Source organism: Trachurus japonicus, chromosome 23, assembly GCF_045865225.1.
Source record: "Trachurus japonicus isolate A0001 chromosome 23, Traja_1.0".
NCBI lineage: Eukaryota > Metazoa > Chordata > Actinopteri > Carangiformes > Carangidae > Trachurus > Trachurus japonicus.
The window spans coordinates 10,887,764-10,908,863 of NC_140929.1; the positions used below are offsets into that span (position 1 = coordinate 10,887,764).

Genomic DNA, 21,100 nt, shown 5'->3' on the forward strand with positions numbered 1-21,100 from the left:
AGCCACCAACTGGGACACTGGCACTGCTTGGCAACAGTTCAAGCTGGAATTAATTGAAATTTAAAGGGTGTTTCAGGAGGCAGATAGTTCAGATACAGTAGAGTAAAACACAGCAGCGGGCATATGGTGTAGGCTACACACACACACACACACACACACACACACACACAGACACAAAGAAACTCTGAGTATTTTCAAAGTTCAGCAGAGGAAAGAAAATAGTTTCTTACTTTCACTTTTTGGAGGAAATATAGGACAGATCGGTCATGTTAGTGAGGACACTGGGGATGAAAATCAGATCACTTTATGTGTTGATTTTGTCACAGTCTGATATTGGCATGATCACATTTGTGGCCAAACATTTCCAGAGCGTTTGCCAGGAGTCGTTGCTGGTTTCATTTTCCAAAACTCCACGAGCCCATTCACTGTTCAGGCCCTGCTCTGTTGGGAAATACCATGGCAACGGTGCTGGCAAGGGCTGACCTCAGCTATCAGAACAAACATATACAGTATGCACAATGCATAAAACAGACATACTACACACACACACTGCTAGAGTTTGGCCACCAGAACTGGGCGATTGACATACAGTACCCCTCGTGGCCTCGGGGCCTCACAAGGCAGAACTGAGCAGTAATCAAAGCAGACACACAGGTCGAACTTTATTATCAACTGTTCGATAGCTGCTGAGGGAGCAGCCACAGGTCCTCAAAATACAGTGTACGGGAAAGCTGCAAAATCAAAAACAGCCTTTCGGGCAGCAGGGACACTGTGGCTTCCTCTGGGCCTGGAGAGTTGACTTCACATTTTTCACAGTTTTCTCAATTTGGCTTTTCTTTCTTGGCTGTTATATCGTGATTTCTGGACTTTTGTGATGCTGCTGGAGTGAACTGAAGCGGATGACCTGACGGAGGACTGGGAAGTTTGTCAGGTAGGATCCACCTTGTTCTCCCCCCTCTCTTTCATTTGCTTAAAACAGACCATTAAATATAATTAATGATTATTCATTTTGATTCTGTTAGTAGAAGTTGAGAGAGACAAAACTTTTCCCAAAAGGCTAAAACTGTCAAAAAAAACGATATGAATCAAAGAGAGTCTCTGATGTGTTTCACATTCAGTTTGCTTTTGAGACAGATACACGTTCTCACCTAGAAAACAATTTGACAGTTTTTTAAAAAATATATAATTTCATGGTATTATGCACAATTTAAGAAAATTACTTTTTACACAGCATGGGACATAACTCATTTTATAACATCAGGAGATACTTTGTTTGATCAATAGTGATGGTAAAGGATCACAGCCACTGTTTTAATCATCAGTGTTACTTTAGTTATTACACTTCACTGCCTTTTTACACTATATGAATATAGATTGTGTGTCTATAACATTGGCAGCTTTGGCAGTATGACTTTTTGTCAATAACAAAAAGCTGGTCAGGTATAAATGATGCATCTATTAAATGTCAGAAAGGCTTTTATCAGGAGAAATTGCTATTAAACATAAATAAACATTTAGATATTTTGGTAAAACACAGTGAGCACCATTAGTCAGGCAGAAAAGGCAAAGTAAATTAAGGCAGGGTTTTAAATCTGTGTAACACGGTTAACAATTAAGAATATAAGGGAAAAACAGAGTGCTAGTGTGATGCTTTAAAGCTGCTTTCGGAGAGGACGTACTTGACCTCGAGCAATGGTGTGAACCGTGTTGGACAATTTCTGGGTCAATCAATGTGCAACTTCCTCCCAGTCCTCGAACTTCCTGACCATGTGATAACACCCAGGCATGAGATATAATTAATTTTACAAAGTCTTAAAGGTTTATTTATCATTAATCCAAATTTGATATATTTTATCTTTAAAACAAGGGTCCAACTCTTGTTCTGGAGCTGATTATATCCTTCGTAGCTATACCAGCCATGTGCAAGCAGGACAGGGATATTTGTGACTTGGACTTTTGGTTGAAAAAAAGTGGTGAAACTTAAAGCAGAAGTAAGCGGAATATTTGTGTTAATATAAGTCTTAAATAGTTATATCTTCCGACGGCGATCACTTATATAGAGTGTTTGTTCTGAAACACGGGTCTGTCAGTCACTCTGCTCTGCTGTAAGCCGAGGAGAAATGGAAGTGTTGTTGGAAGACCTATCAATGTAGGTGCAGAAGCAGCTCTAAGGTATTGTTGGGTAAAAGTGTACATCATAATCGCCTGTGAAAACCAGCTAAGGTGGGTTGTTTTGATCCATTGTCTGGGTTATTTTAAAATATTCATGTTGGGCAATTACCACAAACTAACTTGATAGAGTTAAAGCAGAAGTACGCGGAATATTTGTGTTAAAAGTCTTAAATAGTTATATCTTCCGACAGCAATCACTTATATAGAGTGTTTGGTCTGAAACACGGGTCTGTCAGTCACTCTGCTCTGCTGTAAGCCGAGGAGAAAACTTTCCTTGTGTCCTACAACCTTTATCCAATGAGGAGAGAGAACGGCATAAAGGGGCGGTCCTCTCTGTGTGTGCAGCCAAGGGATGCGCGTGAATGTGGTGACGTAGGGACGAGGGCGGGGACTGCTAACTCCATCTGCTGACAAGAAGTTAGCCAAAACGACCGGATCGCTTACTTCTGCTTTAAGCAGTATGTCCATCAGTGTTGTTTAGTTCCTCCTGTTTCTTGTGGTATTTTGGTGACTCACTGTGAACTTGACTGTGGTGGACTGGAGAGCAAGGTGCAGCAGGAGGTGTGTCAGTAATGATTAGGATGCCACTGTTTGCAGGATGACCTGGATTGCACCACCTGCCTGCTCACATCAGGGGCAGGCAGGTGGTGAGAGGTGGTGCTACACGTTCTGGGCTATTTTTGTGGCTTAAAGCTGGCGTATCCACACAGACCACCTTAAATCAAACAAAACCCATCACTGTATGCAATTATGCTCGCCTGCTTTATTTTAATCTAACTTCTTCAAGCTGTGGCACATAGAAATAACCTGCACATCAAAGGAGTAATTTCACCAATGGCATTTAAAGACACAAAAAAAGCAATTAGTCCAAGAAAAACTTAATCAATTAAGTTAATCAAGAGAGAAATAAATAGCAACTCAACGGATGACTGATGAATGATTTAATTGACTTAATAAGCACACATCCTCTCTGGCTCTAGCTTGTTAAATGAGAGGATTTGCTGCTGTTCTCTTGTCTCATCATGTCACTGTAACCTGAATATTTTGGATGTCTGTTTTTCATAAATAAAAGTTGACGTTGGCTTTAATAAGGTAATAGACACGACCTTCGTATCATGTCAGGTTCATCAGGTTTTTAAAACAGGAAGTGTTTCCTATTTGATGCCCCTTCATTATCCCTCTCTGCCTAGTTCATGTTTACATGCGTAGAAATCTTGATTGTTTTATTTTCTCACGGATTTATGGGGCAGTTGTTAACATTACTTCTAGGGAGTCATTCTGTAAAAGGCTATTAAATATCTTACTAACAGTAAATTGTAGTTTAAATAACATTCAGTTACACAATACTGTCAAACATTCAATAAAAACATTCCTTTTTAAGCAAGATAACAGCTGAAACATCTGTGCTCTATCCTCCTCTATAGTTTTCCTGCACATTCTTCACCCTGAATCTGTCCGGCCAACGACTAAACCCGGGATAAGAGACTCCGCAGCTGAGAGTTGAACTATCACAGGCTGTGAGTGATTTTCTGACCCCGCTGGCCTGTAGCGTTCCCACTATGGGGAAGACTGGGCAGAGTACAGTGGCCTTAAATTCTCCGTCAGAGGTCAAACAAGCCATTCCCTTTGAGGAACAGGATGGTGTGGCGCCCCCTGCAGACAAACAGAAGGAAAAAGAGGAGCCACCCGACAGGGGAAGCTGGAAGGGCAAGTTTGATTTCCTGCTGTCATGTGTGGGATACGCCATCGGTTTAGGAAACGTCTGGAGGTTTCCTTATCTGTGCGGCAAGAATGGAGGGGGTAAGTGAAGGGCATAAGATCTAAGTTAACACAACATTTTGACTAGGTTATACTGGAATATTACATGTTCAGGTCTGCAAACAGTACATCATAATGGCAACATTGCACAATAGGTCACAACTAGGAAACTGTTTTATGGATATCTGCTTTAATAATGATGTGTTTGGTGTATCTCTGCATTTCCTGCAGAGACTATAACAATAGTGACTAAAATTGCCCTTCTAATACAATATCTAGGAATAAGGCAGGAATAAGGTATTTAACAACACTCCAGCATGCCAATCTTCAGGCAGAAATCATGGTTTAATTAAAGCAGATATCAGTGGAATGTTTTTGTTAATATAAGTCCTAAATAGTCCTATTTTCCGTCAGCAATCACTTACATGAAGTATTTCAGCCTAAACACGAGTCTCTCCGTCACTCTGCTCTGCTGTAACCCGAGGAGAAAATTTTCCTTGTGGGATACAAGTGTTATCCAATGAGGGGAGAGAACGGCATGAAGGGCTGTGTGTGCAGCCAAGGGATGCGCGTGAATGTGGTGACGTAGCACGAGGACCAATTGATGCCTGACAAGGGCGGGGGCTGCTAACTCATGGTGCGTTCAAGGAAACTCGTACTTTGTGTTTTTCCTTCCTGTGAAGTCATACCAGTTCGATCTGGTACGAGTTCACGGGTCGGAAGTTACGAGTGGCCGTTATAGGGAACTTTCACAGACAACAGGACGGTAAAAACACGAGCTACGGGTTACCTGGAACGCTACCAAGTCGTAGTTGTGACTTGAAGCTGTAACTTACGGTTTCAAAAGCCTGCCTTGAACACAGCATTAGCCGAAACGGCCGTGCCACTGATATCTGCTTTAACTATAAAGGGATGATATTTTGTTTCTTTTTCAGTCTATAACAAAGAAATTTTGACTTTTTGTTCAAATGGTGTATTACTGTAGGTTTGAGAAAACTTGGTAAAATAAAAAATGATGGTAAAGAGAAAAATCCTCTTAGTGCAGAGTGAAATGAGCTGTCGGTTCCAGTTACATCAGTATGACTACCACACTGACACGTTAATACCAGTTAGATTTTCAACAGGTATGAAAAAAAATCCTCTATCTAATTAGTCCCTGACATGCACATCTCCATCCTCCAAACAACTTTGTTTTTTTCTGCTTTGTGGTGGTGCATCAGGGGCTTTCCTCATCCCGTACTTTTTGACTCTGGTGTTTGCTGGGATACCTCTCTTCCTCTTGGAGACGTCTCTGGGACAGTTCACCTCGGTGGGAGGGCTGGGAGTGTGGAGACTCCTGCCCATGATGAAAGGTAAGATACTGATTAACTGGATATGTTATAATCTGATTTATATTTACATACACACTGTTGCCCATGAAATTGGATAAAATATGTTTTTAACCTCTTCTCATTTAATGATTGTGACAATGTGGTTTATTCTTGATAGTATATATCTTTTAAACACTTTATTGATCAATCTCTTCCAAACATATCACTGTGAAAGATAAACCACAATAGGAATATGTCTGAAAAAAAATATTCCACCTTTATGGACAAGAGTGTATATAAGTTGAGTGACATAATTGTTTCTGAGCATTGTGAGTCATGAAAAGGCCTCATTTGACTTCTTGTAAGTATGATTAGAGGACTCTGTTGTCATTTCCTTTAGTGGCTGAACCTCCGGTCAGACCGGCACATTAATTTATTTATTTGAAGGCCCACATTGGAACACAAAATGGCCAAAAGGAGACAAAAACTGCAAAAAAACAAAACAAAAAAACACATCAAGACTCAAAACGAAAAACGACTGCAAAGAGTCACAAAATGGCTACAAAGACATGTAAAAATCAACAAAGAGGTTTACAACAATCACAGTGTGACACAAAGCAACATCAAAGAGAAACAAAAAATCTCAAAGAAAAACACCATGACTTCAAAAAGATACAAATGACTCCGGTTGACTAGTCATTCTGTTTCTTGTTCAGCCCGGGTGTCTTACTCCCATGAACTTTCACATGTCTGCGCTCGGTGAGCAGCTTTTATCTTCATCACACTTGTTGATGCCTTGAATCCACTTTCTTCCATTTAAGAATATTTTCCTGTTCTGGTGCTTGATGGCAGCAATTATCCCACTGCCTCTGAGCTCAAACAGCAGATTGTATCTCATGCTGGCACAGACAGCAACTGTGATGGTAACTGTGATAGTGACTGTGCCTCCGTTCCAACTGATACTCAAAACCAAGGGCAAGTAAACATTAGAAATGACAAGATAGCAATGATAACGATTATAAAGATTATAATGAGCATAATGTTAGTTCTGTGTCATCTAATAGCTCCTGCATTTGCACTCTGACCCATGGATACATGTTGTCTTCAGGTGTTGGTCTGGCTGCAGTGGTGCTGTCCTTCTGGCTCAACATCTACTACATCATCATCATCGCCTGGGCGCTCTACTACTTGTTCAACTCCTTTCGTTCAGTACGTAACATCATAAATAGTCATAATCTACATGAAGGAGTTCAGACATCTTGGTATATTTTTTAATCTGTATGCATTGCCGACTTTTTTTCCATTTTGATTACCAACTACAGACTGCAGCTAACACTGAGGACACCAAGGTCATGACCCCTTTTTCTAGCATTAAGGGTTTTAATTATTCTAAAATTTGGCAGCTTTCACTCTAATATAAATAAACAAATCAAAGTCAAATTTATTCCTGGCTGTATAGAGAAACAGTCTTGCCATTACTAACACTTTATTTTTTTTTAGGTTTTTAACCCAAACCTTAATCCTAGTTTCCAAAAGAAATATGAAATCTGGTACTAATCATAGTCCTGCTTACACTTATTTTAATTTGTATTTGCTGGCAGAAACTAGGAAATCCATCTCTTCACACAGTTTTTTTCTCAGCAACTGGGATGGCTGTTGGTGTCGGTGTAAATTTAGCTCATCACATTATTCTTTAAATTGTGGCTACAGTGCTGGTGCATATTACTGGGTTGACACATGAATAAAAAAAACGCTCTACAGGAATGTTTGTAATAAGATACTGTAACACCACCTCCTGCTTTAGATGGGTTACAAAAAGACAAAAAAACCTTCACATGACCTTCACATAACCCATTACAGTGGTGATTATACACACAAGTAACAAAAGGGAAAACACCGAATCCAGATCCACAGTCCTTGTCTTTCTCTGTCTCAGCTTCTCTCACGCTGCTTTTGTTGTACTCTGTGTGACCAGTCGGCTCAAAGAAGCCTGGTGACAGAAATTTAAAGACTTTGCAGTCATTGTGCAAGGGGCTCTTGTGGTGGGGAAATTGATGCTTGAGCAGCAGGCATCAAAAGACTTTGGGGGAAAAAAATCTAGTTTTCATTGTAGCTTGATGTTTTTATCTGAAGGCCAAAAACATGGTGGATTCATTAAATGTCATTCTCACTGTTGGATGGGCTGTTTCTCTGTCTGTGTCCTTTATTCTGAAGGGTCTTTGTGCTCTTTGATGCTCTTGAGTTACAAAAAACAGTCGACTGTGGAGAGTCAAGGAGACACAAGTTTTTTTTTTTTTTTTTGGGGGGGGGGTTGTTGTGTGTGAAAGAAGCACACATTCTTTTCTTCTTAGTTTGTCTTTTTATGGAAAACAGTACAACTGATGAATCTCAGATTTTTCTGCAAAAGAAAAAAACGAATCTGAGATTGAGGAACATTTCATTCTGTGTTTTCTACTGCAGCCTGTTTGGTTAATGCCTATTACATATGTGTGTGCAGGAGCTGCCGTGGCAAAGCTGTGATAACCCCTGGAACACTGAGAAATGTTTTTGCAACTACAGCCTGACAGACACAACCAACTTGACCAGCGCTGTCACTGAGTTCTGGGAGTAAGTCAAGGCAATCTATACTCTGCGTAACAATGTGGAAGTACATGTTGAAGTTTTTTTTTAGAAACTATCTATTTATCTGCATCCATTGTGTATATGTTTTTGCAGGCGTAACATGCACCAGATGTCCAGCGGTCTGGAGGAGCCAGGAGAGCTGCGCTGGCCCTTAGTGGGCACTCTGGCTCTGGCGTGGGTCCTTGTCTACTTCTCAATCTGGAAAGGAGTCGAGTGGACGGGGAAGGTCAGACACAGTCCTCAAGTTTTTCTGGGTCTTGTTTACCGCTAAACTCTTTCTCCCTGTGCTTCTGCTACATCACACTGTCTGCTTTATCTCAGCCTCTCTGGCTTCCTCTTAGATATTAACGTTTTAGTCATGCAGATATTACTGGACACAAATCAGCTCAGGAGACAACTGAGGTTGTTGGCTGACTGATTAAAGAGACAAGGGAAAAACACAATATTCTTCGTTGTCATGGTCAACCTGCCAAACATCAGCATTCAGATTAAGCATCAAGTGTTTTTCCATTACAAGGGGTTTATCACTGACCCTTTAGTCCAATGGGTCAGACCAAAACTTGACACAATAATGACCTTCAACTGGACCTGTTTTCTCAAGAAATCTCAGTAACCCTTTAATTTACAGGCTGCTAATTACATGATAATGTCAAGAAATAGCTAATAAAATAATGATTGATTGCGTAGAAATAGCCCAGAAACACAATCAAGAGTGTGTTTTCAATCACTAACCCAATTATTGATCATAAAGTGAAGTGAATCCTCCAAGAATCATCATTTTAACATGGAGGAGGGGCTTGTTTGTCCTGGGAGCTGTGTTGTTTGGGGCAGTAGCTCTGGGACATTCACACAAGGCAAATTGCTCCTGTAGGGTGGAGTAGACTCTCCCTAACCCAAACCCAGACAGAGTAATTCATACAAGTCATACAACAGCTGGTTTTGGGAAAGTGTGACCTTGCCCAAAATGGGGAAATCATGGCTCCAAAAAACATAACAGTGTGGTCCCTTTCTGAGGTTGATAGAAATTGGTGGCCTGCCTCATCTGAACCTCTGAAGACTCTGAAGACTGCAGGTCTGGGATCTGCGACTGACTTTGTAGTCGTATCACCAGATTAAAGCCATATGTCTGGGAGCAGAGCTACCAACTGAGCACCACCTGCTGGTGAAATGGATCACCGTAGGTCTGCCAAACAGACTTGATGAATCCAAACGTAGCATATGGCCTGGGAATGCCAGGCTGAGTTCGGTCCTCAACTCTCACCTCTGGAATAATTTCTCATGTATCCCAGGGAAGGCTGGGAATATGAAACCTGAGTCTGCCCTATTCAGAGCATTCGTTGAGTAGACGACTGTCTTGTCACATGGAAAGGAGCTATTTGAGGTGGTTCAGCATCTGGAAGCCAGAACACGCTGGAGAGACTTATCTGCCCTGGGAACGCTGACAATTCCCTAGGGAGGAAGTGAAATGTGTTGCTGGGGAGACGGATGTTGCTCAGCCTGCTGCCTCTGTGACCTGGCTCCAGATAAATGGTAGAAAATGGAAGAATGGCTGGAAAGTGAATTGATATGAGTCAGGAGTCTTCAATTGTAACTCAGCTTGTGCTCAACCATTCAAAAATGATGGCTTATCAGGCTCACTCACACTGCATCATTTCATATCACAGCATAACATATTAAAATATAACATTTATTTGTTTTATTAACAAGCAACTGATTTTTAATTGGTATTTACTAATAACAAAGTTGTACCAACAAATAGTTTGTTACTCTTTCCCCTTTTCTTAATTAGCTGTCGACTAAAGTGAGTCACATTATCAGTTCACATCAACACAGTGCAGAAAATGTATTAATTGGCTCCAAACAATAACCTGAAATAAAATTGGAGACGAAGTGTTCTCTAGTTTATTTATTTATTTATTGTTTTTTTCTGGTTGATTTGATAGAGACGTGTTTTCAGTTTTTATTTATTTCTCAGACTGTTTATATCGGCTGTCATTTTGCTGCTTACACCCCATTTCACTTCCCACATTTCACTAAGGTGGAGAAATAGAAAAAGTTTCAAAGGTATTATTTTACGATTCAGAGATGATAGAAAAGAAAGAGCCAAAAATAAATAAATATGCAGTCTGCTTCCTGGGAGTTTGAAATCAGGATGTATGAGCAGAAACACATTTACACATTCACTGCCAGGGATAATTGGAATTTAATGTGTAGTATCTGAGAGTGGTGAGAGAAATGAATTCCCCCGAGGCCCTGGCCTTGAGAGACATTACCAATTAAGTATAATCATTATGCTACAGAACTGCTGTCCTCATTGTAATGGCTCTGGTAAGATCTCGAGGCAGAGAGAAGCCAAGGAAATGTTGAAGCCGCTTGCTTTCCATAATATACTGAGACAACAAGGTGTTCTGCATCTCTTTATCACTTTGATTGCTTTGAGTTGTTTGTAGTTGTGATTTGCGAAATTCCAACACAGTGCCAACAAAAAACCTGTTTTTAATTCTGTGCAGGCCAAACAACCAGAAATCTAAAATCCTATTAACAAAGTTTATCCTCTCTCTCTCTCTCTCTGTCTCTCTCTCTCTCTGTGTGTGTCTGTCAGGTGGTGTATTTCTCCGCCACCTACCCATACTTCATGCTGTTCATCCTGTTCTTTCGAGGGGTCACTCTGCCCGGAGCTATTGATGGGATTCGCTTCTACATCACTCCAGACTTTAATAAACTCATCCGATCTGAGGTAGACACATGCAATCACGCTACCATGTTCAGGCATTGGCGAACAGACAAACAAAGATGTGTGTGTGTGTGTGTGTCTGTGTGTGTGGTCTGACAGGTGTGGCTGGATGCAGCAACTCAAATCTTCTTTTCCTATGGTCTGGGCCTGGGCTCGCTCATCGCACTGGGAAGCTACAACTCTTTCAACAACGACGTCTACAAGTGAGGACACACAAAATAACACAAACCTCCATTCATCCTCCTTCTCCTATATTCATCACTGTCCATCTCTCTTCAGGGACTCCATTATAGTTTGCTGTATCAACTCCTGCACGAGCATGTTTGCTGGATTCGTCATCTTTTCCATCGTGGGCTTTATGTCCCACATCACCAAGAAACCTGTGCAGGAATTAGCAGCGTCAGGTACAGTAGTTTAGACATATTATCTCTGAAATCAGATGCAGATTGATCAACAGAAATTGTACTACACTCAAATGGACAAAGTCTATTCATCCTATTCTCTTGAGGAATCACTAGTGTCCTGTTTTTGTAAAGACAAGAGAGTAAAGACAGGTTTCATATTTGACTTTTACATGGAACAAATCCCCTCAGATGAAATGACCTGCTCTCAGTCATTTGCTTCACATTTTAGTGAACTTATCTGGCAGTAATGGAAATGTTTTCAAATGTTGGAGGCTCACAAATCCGATGCAACACAAAACCAAAATGGAAAAGCAAAAAGTAAATATGTTTGTACTCTATGTAGTGTTTTAAAACATGTGTATGCATGCCCTTTTAAAAAAAAAAATCTTTAGGACCAGGTCTGGCTTTTCTGGCCTACCCTCAGGCCGTCACTCAGCTGCCCATGTCCTCTCTATGGGCCATCCTCTTCTTCTCCATGCTCATGATGCTGGGCCTGGACAGTCAGGTATGAACAAGCACAGGTACAGTATGACCTGTTGCTGAGCAGATGGTAATGTAATTAGATTTCACTTCCTCACCTATTGTTAATGATAAATGATTAATTACTCACCCCCAAGTATGAGCTCTCTCTCTGACACGTGGCTCTGAACAATGTCACGCTTTAGTTTTGCACAGTCGAAGGCTTCATCACCGCTCTGATGGATGAATATCCCATGGTGCTGAGGAAGAGGAAGAAAGTCTTCATCCTCATCGTCTGCTTCATCTCCTTCATCATCGGCTTCTCCAACATCACACAGGTGCTGCCCACACCTCTCCTGGTAGATTAGATAAATACCCTTTGATCCAGTTGATTATCATAATAGGGAATCTGTTTTGACTGTTTACCCGATGTGCTCTGTGAGCTAATACAGACTGTGCTGGAAAAATGTGTCTTTAAATGCAACACATGAACATTTTTCTAACACTAAGGAGAAGAACCCTGTCCTGCATTATACATAATGACAAAACGATCTCATAACAAGCGGTGGTGTACATTCATCATCCATATTTTATTCAATAAAAGGGAGGAATATTAATATTCAGCCTCTAAATTTGGTGTGTGTGTGTGTGTCTCCCAGGGTGGCCTGTACGTGTTCAAGCTCTTTGATTACTACTCCGCCAGTGGGATGTGTCTCCTCTTTCTCGTCTTCTTCGAAACTGTCTCCATAGCTTGGTTTTATGGTAGGTTTTTGTTTTTGTTTTTAACCGCCTGTCTCCACTGGTTGAATGAAACCAAACGGTGCAGATTGATAACAAGTGAAACAAAAGCTGAAATGGAAAAAAAAGGGCCAAGTCACCAAATGAATCATGCATGTATCTGTCCAACAGGAAATTACATCTATCTATACTCCACTTTTTGTCATAACACCCCCCCCGTCCAATCACGTTTCCTCTTCCTTTCTTTCACCCTGTATGCCTTTCCTTTTCTCAGTTCTTATCTCGGCCTCTTTGTCTGTCTTCCTCTCTTTATGCAACAGGAGCTGAAAGGTTTTATAAGAACATTGAAGAGATGATCGGCTATCGGCCATGTGTCTGGTGGAAGCTCTGCTGGATGTTTTTCACACCGTTGATCTGCCTGGTAGGCGGGGAATGATTATCAGTTTGATCTGTGTTTTTCCTCCCTCATGGAGATCTATGAGGCTTCCATCAGGCTACAGCAGGTGCCAATAGGTAGAGGATGGATGATATTGTGAATTGTGGTGGTTTGTACTTCATCTCATGGTCTGTCAAGCCTCAGGGGAAATCCTGGCATTAGGTATGTCCATACTACTGCGGTGACAAAGGAAGTTTAATGTTAAAGTAAGTTATGTAAATGGAAAATTAAGAGTATTCTGTCAATATAATAAAGTAGAGTTTGAGCTGTGATTTCCTCCAGCACCTGGTTTAAAAAAATGTGTTTAGAAGTGAATGTTTTTAGTCAGTCAGTTAAATCCAGATTAAAACATCTCAACCACTATTAGACATTCATGGTTCCCAGAGGATGAATCCCAGCAACTCTGGAGACCCCCTGACTTTTCCCATTAACACCACCCTGAGGTTAACATTTGCTTTTTTAAGTTAAAAGCCTTGAGATCTGTTAAATAGACTTGGGATGACATTTGGAACAATTCAAAATATTGATTTGTTCAATACGGTTCAAGAACAAATTACTTTCATCCTCAACTGTACTTTTAATTTGGTACTATTAAGCAAATATTAGCATTCTAACACGTTTATGTGACTTTAAGCATCATGGGTTCAAATGTGGCATTCGTGTGTTTTGTACTGTTTTTATGTTTTGAGCCCTAAACTGAAGACAATTTTCTATCACAATGTGACAGACAAAGTTTTTCTACATCTGATTGTCAGAGATTTAATAGACTACTAATATATATACTTTTATACCACAGGGGGTGTTTACCTTCAGTGCCATCGAGATGACCCCTCTGACCTTGGGGAAGTATGTTTACCCAATGTGGGGCCAAGCGATTGGTTGGTTCATGGCTTTGTCCTCTATGGTGCTGATCCCCGGCTATGTCATCTTCATGTTCTGCACCACCAAGGGCAGCTTCAAACAGGTACTGTACCACCCTCCCTGCTTTCAACATGTAGTCTCTCTAGGTTTAAAAAAAAAAAGGTGTCACCACAGATATCTACTCTGTCCAGTTAAGAAATGTAAAGTAGGCTATGTAACCTGAACCTGACACTGATGTAACTCTCCTCACTTGACCAGCGTTGGCGGAAGATGACAACAGCCCGGGAGGTTGAAAAGCCATCGGGGCATGAAGAATTTACACACACAGGGAGCGTGGGCGAAGCTCCGGTCTAGCCAGGATTGTTCAGGTCGAAATAATCTGACTGCCATTTCCTCTGTCTGCCAGGATTTACTCTGGATGACAGATGACAACTGAACAGATGGGAGCCGTGTACAGTGTTTTACTGTGATGTTGTCCTCCAGCTTAAATAATAATAATAAAGATGAGGCACTTTTTAATAAATTTCAAAGATAAAATACATGTTTTGTAGTCAAATCTCTAACCACTAATTGTATTTTGTAGATCAGTTATGAACCAATGTACATACCTGTACCACATACTGTATGAAATATACTGTACTGTACCATTATGAATGTAAATCTTCCCCCTACTTGTACATTTTCTCTACAACTCAACAAAATCCGTCCTTTTTCACAAGTTTAGCACAAATATTATGAATGTGGTTGTACAGACAATGTCATGTCATGACATTTTGGTAAAACTTGATTTTAAGTATGAAATGATGATGCATCATGGATTGAGTTAGGTAAATATCACATTTACTGTTAAAAGTCTGCTATATACAGTAGCCTATCTGTTGTCTTTGCTGATCCACACCTACAAACACAAAAGCAAAAAGAAAACATTTGTAGCTAATATGAATGTGAATTAAAGCTATACAGGCTATTTAACATAGACTGTTACTCCATTAACACAGCTTTGATATGTATTATCTCAAGTAACAGCCTTCTTGGTGGTTTGTTTGATTAAACCATTAGAAAACTGTAAATATACGTAATGGTGTCACTATATTTAATATGTCATGTGTTTGTTTTTTTAAATTAAATTAAATGAGTGTTTTTCATACAGTGGATGATGAGAAAGCGCAAAAAGTCTGTAAGCTTTGTCAGTTTGGGAACTATGTAAAATGACGTGTGTACGATTTTCTCATGTCAATAAAAATATACATCAATAATTATCTGGTTAATCAATTACACATCAGCCTCTTGCATCATGAAGCAGTGTAGCATCAGAGAGGCCATGCTAATTACATTAAATTCAACACTTGGTGGCAGCAGAGACAAAACACTAATATATTTGTAATGAAAACAGGTGCTTTTGCTAAAAATGGTGTGATGAACCAAAATAGTAAATTTCTAAACCACAAAACTGAAACAATTTGTAGTCAGTAGAGCTGTGAGGAATTGGTGATAGTTGATAGAAAGTTGGTGATAACTCTGTGATTTAGCGACACATTCCACATACAGCAATGAGACGAGAAATTACAACCTTGGCGCAGTTTTGATGAAACTTTGGGGTAGAAAATTAGAACTTGTGTTCTTATTCAGGATTTCTGTTGCGATGCAAAAAATAACCAGCATTACCTAACATGCAATTTTAAAAAAACAACAACATAATTTTGACTCAACTTGAAGTAATATGAAGTGATGGCTGCTCTGAGGCCTCACAGAACCGATCAAATCCAAGAATCAAAGCAAATCATTGTGGTGAATAGACTTAAATCATCTTTAATAGCATGTTGATATACTGCAAAGACAGGTAGAGAGGGATTCAAAGTCAACTGAGGGAAGCGATGGATCACATCTGGTATAACACTCAGTTTCCACTTGTCCATCCCTAAATATGTCCATGTTCTGTCTTTTCTTTTCTTTTTTTAAATACATTTTTAAACTAGTATGAGCAAACACAGTGTTGAAGAGCCAGACAAGATCCACATGTCATTCATGAAGCAGTGCACTGGTATGGCAGAGCCCTTTTTGTCAGTTTCTTTATGAAAGTTAGCCACTACTGCGCTTCCATCTCATTCGCTGAACTCCAGAAATGCTACATTAGGGTTTCCTCTCAAGCATTAAACCTGTGACTTTCAGTGTGCCTCGTACGTTTTTGTTTATTGCGCACACAAGCACGTCTGAAACCTACCGAAAACACATCGTCAAGTTAGGAAAAACTGTGCATTCATACGAAGGGCAATGAAAGACAGGGGGGACAAAAATGGCCGAACTCGCCACAGTGAGGCACAGCAACGTATCCACTTCCTGTTCCTGAAGGGGGGTGTTTGCGATCATAAGAAATTAATATATTTGTTATTTATCATTACTAATAATTTTTCGAATAACTTCATCATCTTCATCTCTGACTAATGTGCTCGCAGCAAAAATCAGTCATGCACAAACAAATTCAAGACTTTTTGGGGAACCAGAGTTCAATTGGCCTCCGAACTGATGTCATGCATGAACAAAACAAAAAAAATAGAATAACTTTATATCTGAAAGTTGATTAAAAGAAATAAATCGAGCAATCATACAATCATCATTCATCATTAACTGTTATGATGATGTTGTGTGTTAAAATTGATTATGTTAACCTTCAAAAGTTCATTCACAGCCAGTGAAAATATGACAATAATCAAAATGTTATTTTTCATTCATTTTGAATTTCGTCTTGTGTAAGAAAAGCTGGGATGAAGAGGAAGAAAAGTCGGATCTGTTTAGGATGCTACTGTGAGGAGGTCTCTCTCACACACACACACACACAGACACACACTCATGATCTCTGCCAGCCAGAACAACAAACTGATTTTTTCCCCCCCTTTGTCTTTCCACTGGGTGAAATTGTGAGTGGAAAAGGACGGAGGGATGAGATAGAGAGACCTCCCCACAGCGGCTCTGTGATTATAAATCAACAAATCAGACAGATGGGGGTCAGATGGGAGCAGAGTTAACCGAACATCCATTCCACAGTACCTGTTGGGGCTTATGTTTAAAAGATGGACGTATTCAGGCTGAGGCAGCCACTGACCTATTACAGAATGAAGGACGCATGACGGGGCAATAGCATTTTAAAGGGGGTAAAAGGTTGCTCGCTTGCCCCCCCCCTTCCCTACACACACTGCTTCAATGTGATATTTACAATCTAGGCTCGGGTGAAAGAGAAAGATCAGATAATGATTTCTTTTTTTTTTTTTTGCCCCATTCTTATTTAAAGCAGGCTAGCCAACAGCACAAACAATACCATTTATGCCAGCATTTGCAATGTAAGCTGTGTGTGCCTCATCTTTTTTTGGAAAATGTCAGACCGAAAGGTTAGAAGAGAGGCGAGGAGCGGGAACAAAACCTGGGACTTGTAGCGACACAACAGAGACAGTGTCTTGGATTATGTCATGGGTGGACGCAGTCCTGCATTTATCCACTGATGGAGGGGGGAGAAAACGCACACACACACACAAACACACACACACGTATGCTTCACACAAACTAAAATATAAACACAGATGTTGACATTTAACGTTGGTAGCGGAGGAGGAGGAGGATCTTCATGGTGAATTCCTGAAAAAAGCGAAGAAGCATTTCATAAACAACAGAAGACCACACAGTGTGTTGTACACAGATTTACATCTAAACGTTGAGTTGTGGTGTGTTTTTTGTTATTGTTTTTTTTTTGTGTGTTTTTATAGAAAGGTCCAGACAGCAGAGTTTCAGCAGCTCAAACTAAATTTCAAAACATGGAAAACTTTCCCTCCATCGACAGATTAATGAGGTAAGAATTCCTGGGAAGCGTTAACAATACTAAATATGAGGAGTTAAAGACAAACAACAACGACAAACAGAAACAGTCCCGGCGTCGATGTTTTGGTCTGGCAACAACAATCCGTGTGATTGGTCGCCTTTTGTTTCCTGTCATCCTTTCGCTGTAGAGTGATCTATGGAGAGCGACAACTGAGTGAGTGTTTTCTGATGATAGAGAGCCACAACACAACAGAGGGGGCAGATGACAAACACAGCTTATCGGAGGAGGGTGGTGGTGTTGTCGGGTTGTTGTTGTTTTTTTTTCTTCTTTATCCAGGGGAGTAGAGAAGAAGAGAGACGGCTCTCCATCACATAAATAAATCAGCAACAGCGCAAATGGGGAGACATTTTTTCCCTTTTTTTAAACGAAATATCAGTTTTGTTATTCATTTTTTGTGTTCCTTGAGGGAAAAGCGTGAAATGACTATTTTCTCAAAGCAAAGGAGGAGTTTTGTTTGTTTTATATTTGATTTTTTTTCTCTCTCTCTCTCTTCTAGCCCTAGCGTTTAGTCAAGTGCAAAGAAGTCAGTGTTTAGTGGAGGCGTGTGTATTTTGGCACATGTTTTTTTCAGTTTAAGTGTCAGCTATGCACGCACGCGCACATACAGCACAGTAGGCATGAGCTTTGGGATGATAAAAGCGAAACAGAAGCCGAAGGTTCCTTGGAGCGTGTCCATCCAATACTGGAGCAATTCAACAACAAAAAAACAAAAACAAAAAAAAAAAGTAAGAAGAAGAAGAAAGAAAAATATATAGAGTTTGAGGGATTCACATATTTCTGTTGTTTTTGGTGGTGGTGAACACTGGAACTACAAGGACTCCAACCAGAAACCGAACATGTGTGAGCTTTTCTCTAGCAAGAGTTAAAACTGACAAAAAGTTATAGAAATTTGTTAAAACTACATAATATTTCAAAATACATGTGGAATCAAGTAAAACTTTATATATGCACTTCATTTCTCCTCATTTCTTTTAAAACCTTGATTTTTCGTTTCGTTTATTTTTTTCTTTAAATATATGCATATAAGTGTGATTTCATTTTTTCATTATAGCTCTTTCTTCAGTATGTATATATGTACATTATGTACTGTTAAATAGGTAGAAGAGGAGGGGGTGGGGGTGGTGGGGTTCTATGTGGGGTGTTTGTGTTTTAGGGGAAATAATACTAATTGATCTATTTACACCATGCTCCTAGAGCCACTTGGGGTCCGGTGTAGACTGAGGCGGGGGTCTGGGGGTATATACTGATGTGGATGGTTATAAGGTGGAGGTGGGGGAGGCAGCGGGGGCTGGTGGCCGTCGCTGCCGTGGGAGCCGTCCGGCGAGCGGACCGGGGTGGACATGGCCGACTGACTGAGCTGGTGGTGGCTGTGGTGGTGGTGGTGGTGGTGGTGCTGGTAGTGGTGGTGTGTGGGCGTTTGGCTGAGGAAGGCCTCCATGCGTCCGTGGCCGCTGTTGTCGAGCATGATGACCTTGACGATCTGTTGACACTGGATGAGTGTCTCGGGCCGCAGATCGGCCATGCTGACGGCGGGCTGGTGGTGCTGCTGGAGGTGGAGGTGGTGGGCGGGGGTGCTCGCCGCTGACTGCAGCTGCGGGTGCTGAGGTGGAGGCGCCGGCCCCTGGATTAGCCCCTGGGGCCCCTGCTGGAAAAGCAGCTCCCCCCGGTGGTTAAGAAGGGCCACGCTCTCGGGACTCCGAGCCGTGCTGCTGAGCTGGTACGTCTGAAGCCTGTTGTGAATTGACACCTAGTTTAGAAAACAGCCAAGAGAACAGCATCAAATGTTATAAAACTGGTTCCTCCTCTACAATCCGTCAAGCCCTCTTTTTCTTTTTTTTTTTTCTTCTTTTTTTTGGGGTGGTGGTGAACGCACAGCACACACACACACACAGGGCATGCGTGGGGGCATAGGTGCTGGGGGTTGGTGGAGGTGTAAAACCATCGTGACTATACCGTTCACTCCCCTCCCTCCCTCCCTCCCTCCACCCCCGCAGGAAGTGGGAACAGTGTAGACTGGATGCTGGGAACACCAGTGTTAGATCAGGGAGGTTATAGGAGGGGGACAGTGGTGGGGAATGGGGGATAAGAGATTTGGTGCGACGCTAATACAAAGGGGCCTGGTGGTTCCAAAGGGGACACTGAGGGCCCCTGTGTCTCCCTTCCAAACCACTGTGTGGCGCTATGGTAACAGCAGACACGAGGAGGCTTGGGGAGTCTAGGAGGGGTGGGGGGGGGTAAACCAGAACATAAGACGAAGGTCATAACGAAGAAGAGGGAGAAGTGGAAGAAGAGGAGGAGGAGTGGAGGTGAGCAGACTGGCAAACCACAGACGTCCACAGGCAACACTCATCAGAATGCAAACCTCCAGATGTCACATTGTTTCATCTCTCTTATTTTTCTGTTCAACGGGTTTTCCCCTGCTGTCTGTCTGCGCTCCTTTATTGTATCTTTCCTTTCAATATTTTTGTGAAGCCTCTTCTACCTTACCTCACTTTATGGCTCAGAATGCATATATGCCAGCACAATACAGGGAGGATCATCAAAATTCATGGAATGAGCACAATGTGAAATGCATGAGTATGTACTAGTAGATATAAGTAATGTAAAAAGAAAAAAAATGTGATGGAAAAACACAACCACAGCATGTTAACTTGGCATTTCTACATTTTAACTTTTATGGCTAGCTATGGTTATCATTAAATTTAGTATGAGATTAAATTAAGATTACATTATATGACTAAATATCCTTAAATTGAAGATTAATGCATTTAAAACATTTTTTTTAAAGGGCATTTTAACACATTGTGCCTCTTTCCCGGAACTTTGTGAATTCAGGCTATGTTTTTCATTAGCATTCACACAGCTACCATGTCTAAAAATTAAAAATAGCTTATTAATAAACTGAATCTTCTTGTTATTTGACAGTTATGTTGGGTGAAGAATATATCTTAATCTCTAATAGGCCTATAATACATTTTCTTTCACTAGGCTGACTAATTAGCTACTATTCAAGATAGTCACAGAAAAAAACGACGTAGGCTATTTTGCTAACGCTATACTGTACATTCAAACAGTCAAGGTCGTTCCACAGACTGCTGATAAATTGACCTGTGATCTGCTGTAAAGCAAGTCTTCAAACTGGTGACAGCATGAATAGCAGCATTAAACGCCAATTCTTCTGTAGAGTAATAGACATTTAATGTGAAGTATCCGAGGTACTAAAGGGCTTAGAGCAGCGTTCTCCCGTTCTCTGTTAAAGGACATTTGCTCCTATTCAATCGCCAACCACTTTTTCTCTTTGACAACTTAGTGCAAATACTTAGGAAAGTACTAAGTGAGTTATGAAGCACGTCAGATAGAGACTAAAGGATATCTCTGACTTTCTGGTGCCTTTTAAAAGTCTGATTTCTGAGTAGAAACTAACTTTGTCCCACAGATGACCGGAAGATTGTCATTGCTGGTTTTGAAGTGTCCTCATGGTAAAAGCAGTTTTAGCTTCGCCGTACTTTGTTTTTTTTTACTCTGAAAATTCATCAGACACCAACAGGCTATTTCATCCCTTTGTGCTATTTCTGGGATGCCTTTTTCACAGATTGTCAGTGAATGCTAGGCTACTGTATAATAATCAAATGACATATAAGGCTTTCCAGAGGTTCTCCAACTTACAATACACACACTAACTCAACTTTTGTTGAGATACTTGATTATAGGAAAAAAGTATTGCCACTGAGCATGATC

At 40.8% G+C, this 21,100-nt stretch overlaps 2 protein-coding genes across 3 annotated transcripts in view; one reads left to right on the forward strand and one right to left on the reverse strand.

Moving 5' to 3' along the window:
• The first annotated feature begins 623 nt into the window (after nt 1-623).
• Nucleotides 624-14,737, forward strand: slc6a1l (solute carrier family 6 member 1, like). The gene is made up of 15 exons (XM_085769590.1): nt 624-931; nt 3,597-3,972; nt 5,151-5,282; nt 6,349-6,449; nt 7,738-7,847; nt 7,956-8,088; nt 10,465-10,599; nt 10,696-10,799; nt 10,876-11,000; nt 11,393-11,505; nt 11,666-11,797; nt 12,119-12,221; nt 12,518-12,618; nt 13,430-13,597; nt 13,753-14,737. Exons 2-15 carry the CDS (start codon nt 3,732-3,734, stop codon nt 13,846-13,848), a joined length of 1,794 nt encoding a protein of 597 aa, XP_085625716.1. The 5' UTR covers nt 624-931; nt 3,597-3,731; the 3' UTR covers nt 13,849-14,737.
• Nucleotides 14,738-15,277: 540 nt separating this feature from the next.
• iqsec3a (IQ motif and Sec7 domain ArfGEF 3a) overlaps nt 15,278-21,100 on the reverse strand; it is a 143,243-nt gene continuing 137,420 nt past the window's right edge. Inside the window, exon 14 of one of the 2 annotated variants that reach the window (XM_085769589.1) lies at nt 15,278-19,092. In XM_085769589.1, the coding sequence (XP_085625715.1) occupies nt 19,033-19,092 (60 nt within the window). In that variant the 3' untranslated portion in view covers nt 15,278-19,032. Of the gene's footprint in view, nt 19,110-21,100 lie in introns of both variants that reach the window. The other variant, XM_085769588.1, reaches the window with a different exon arrangement.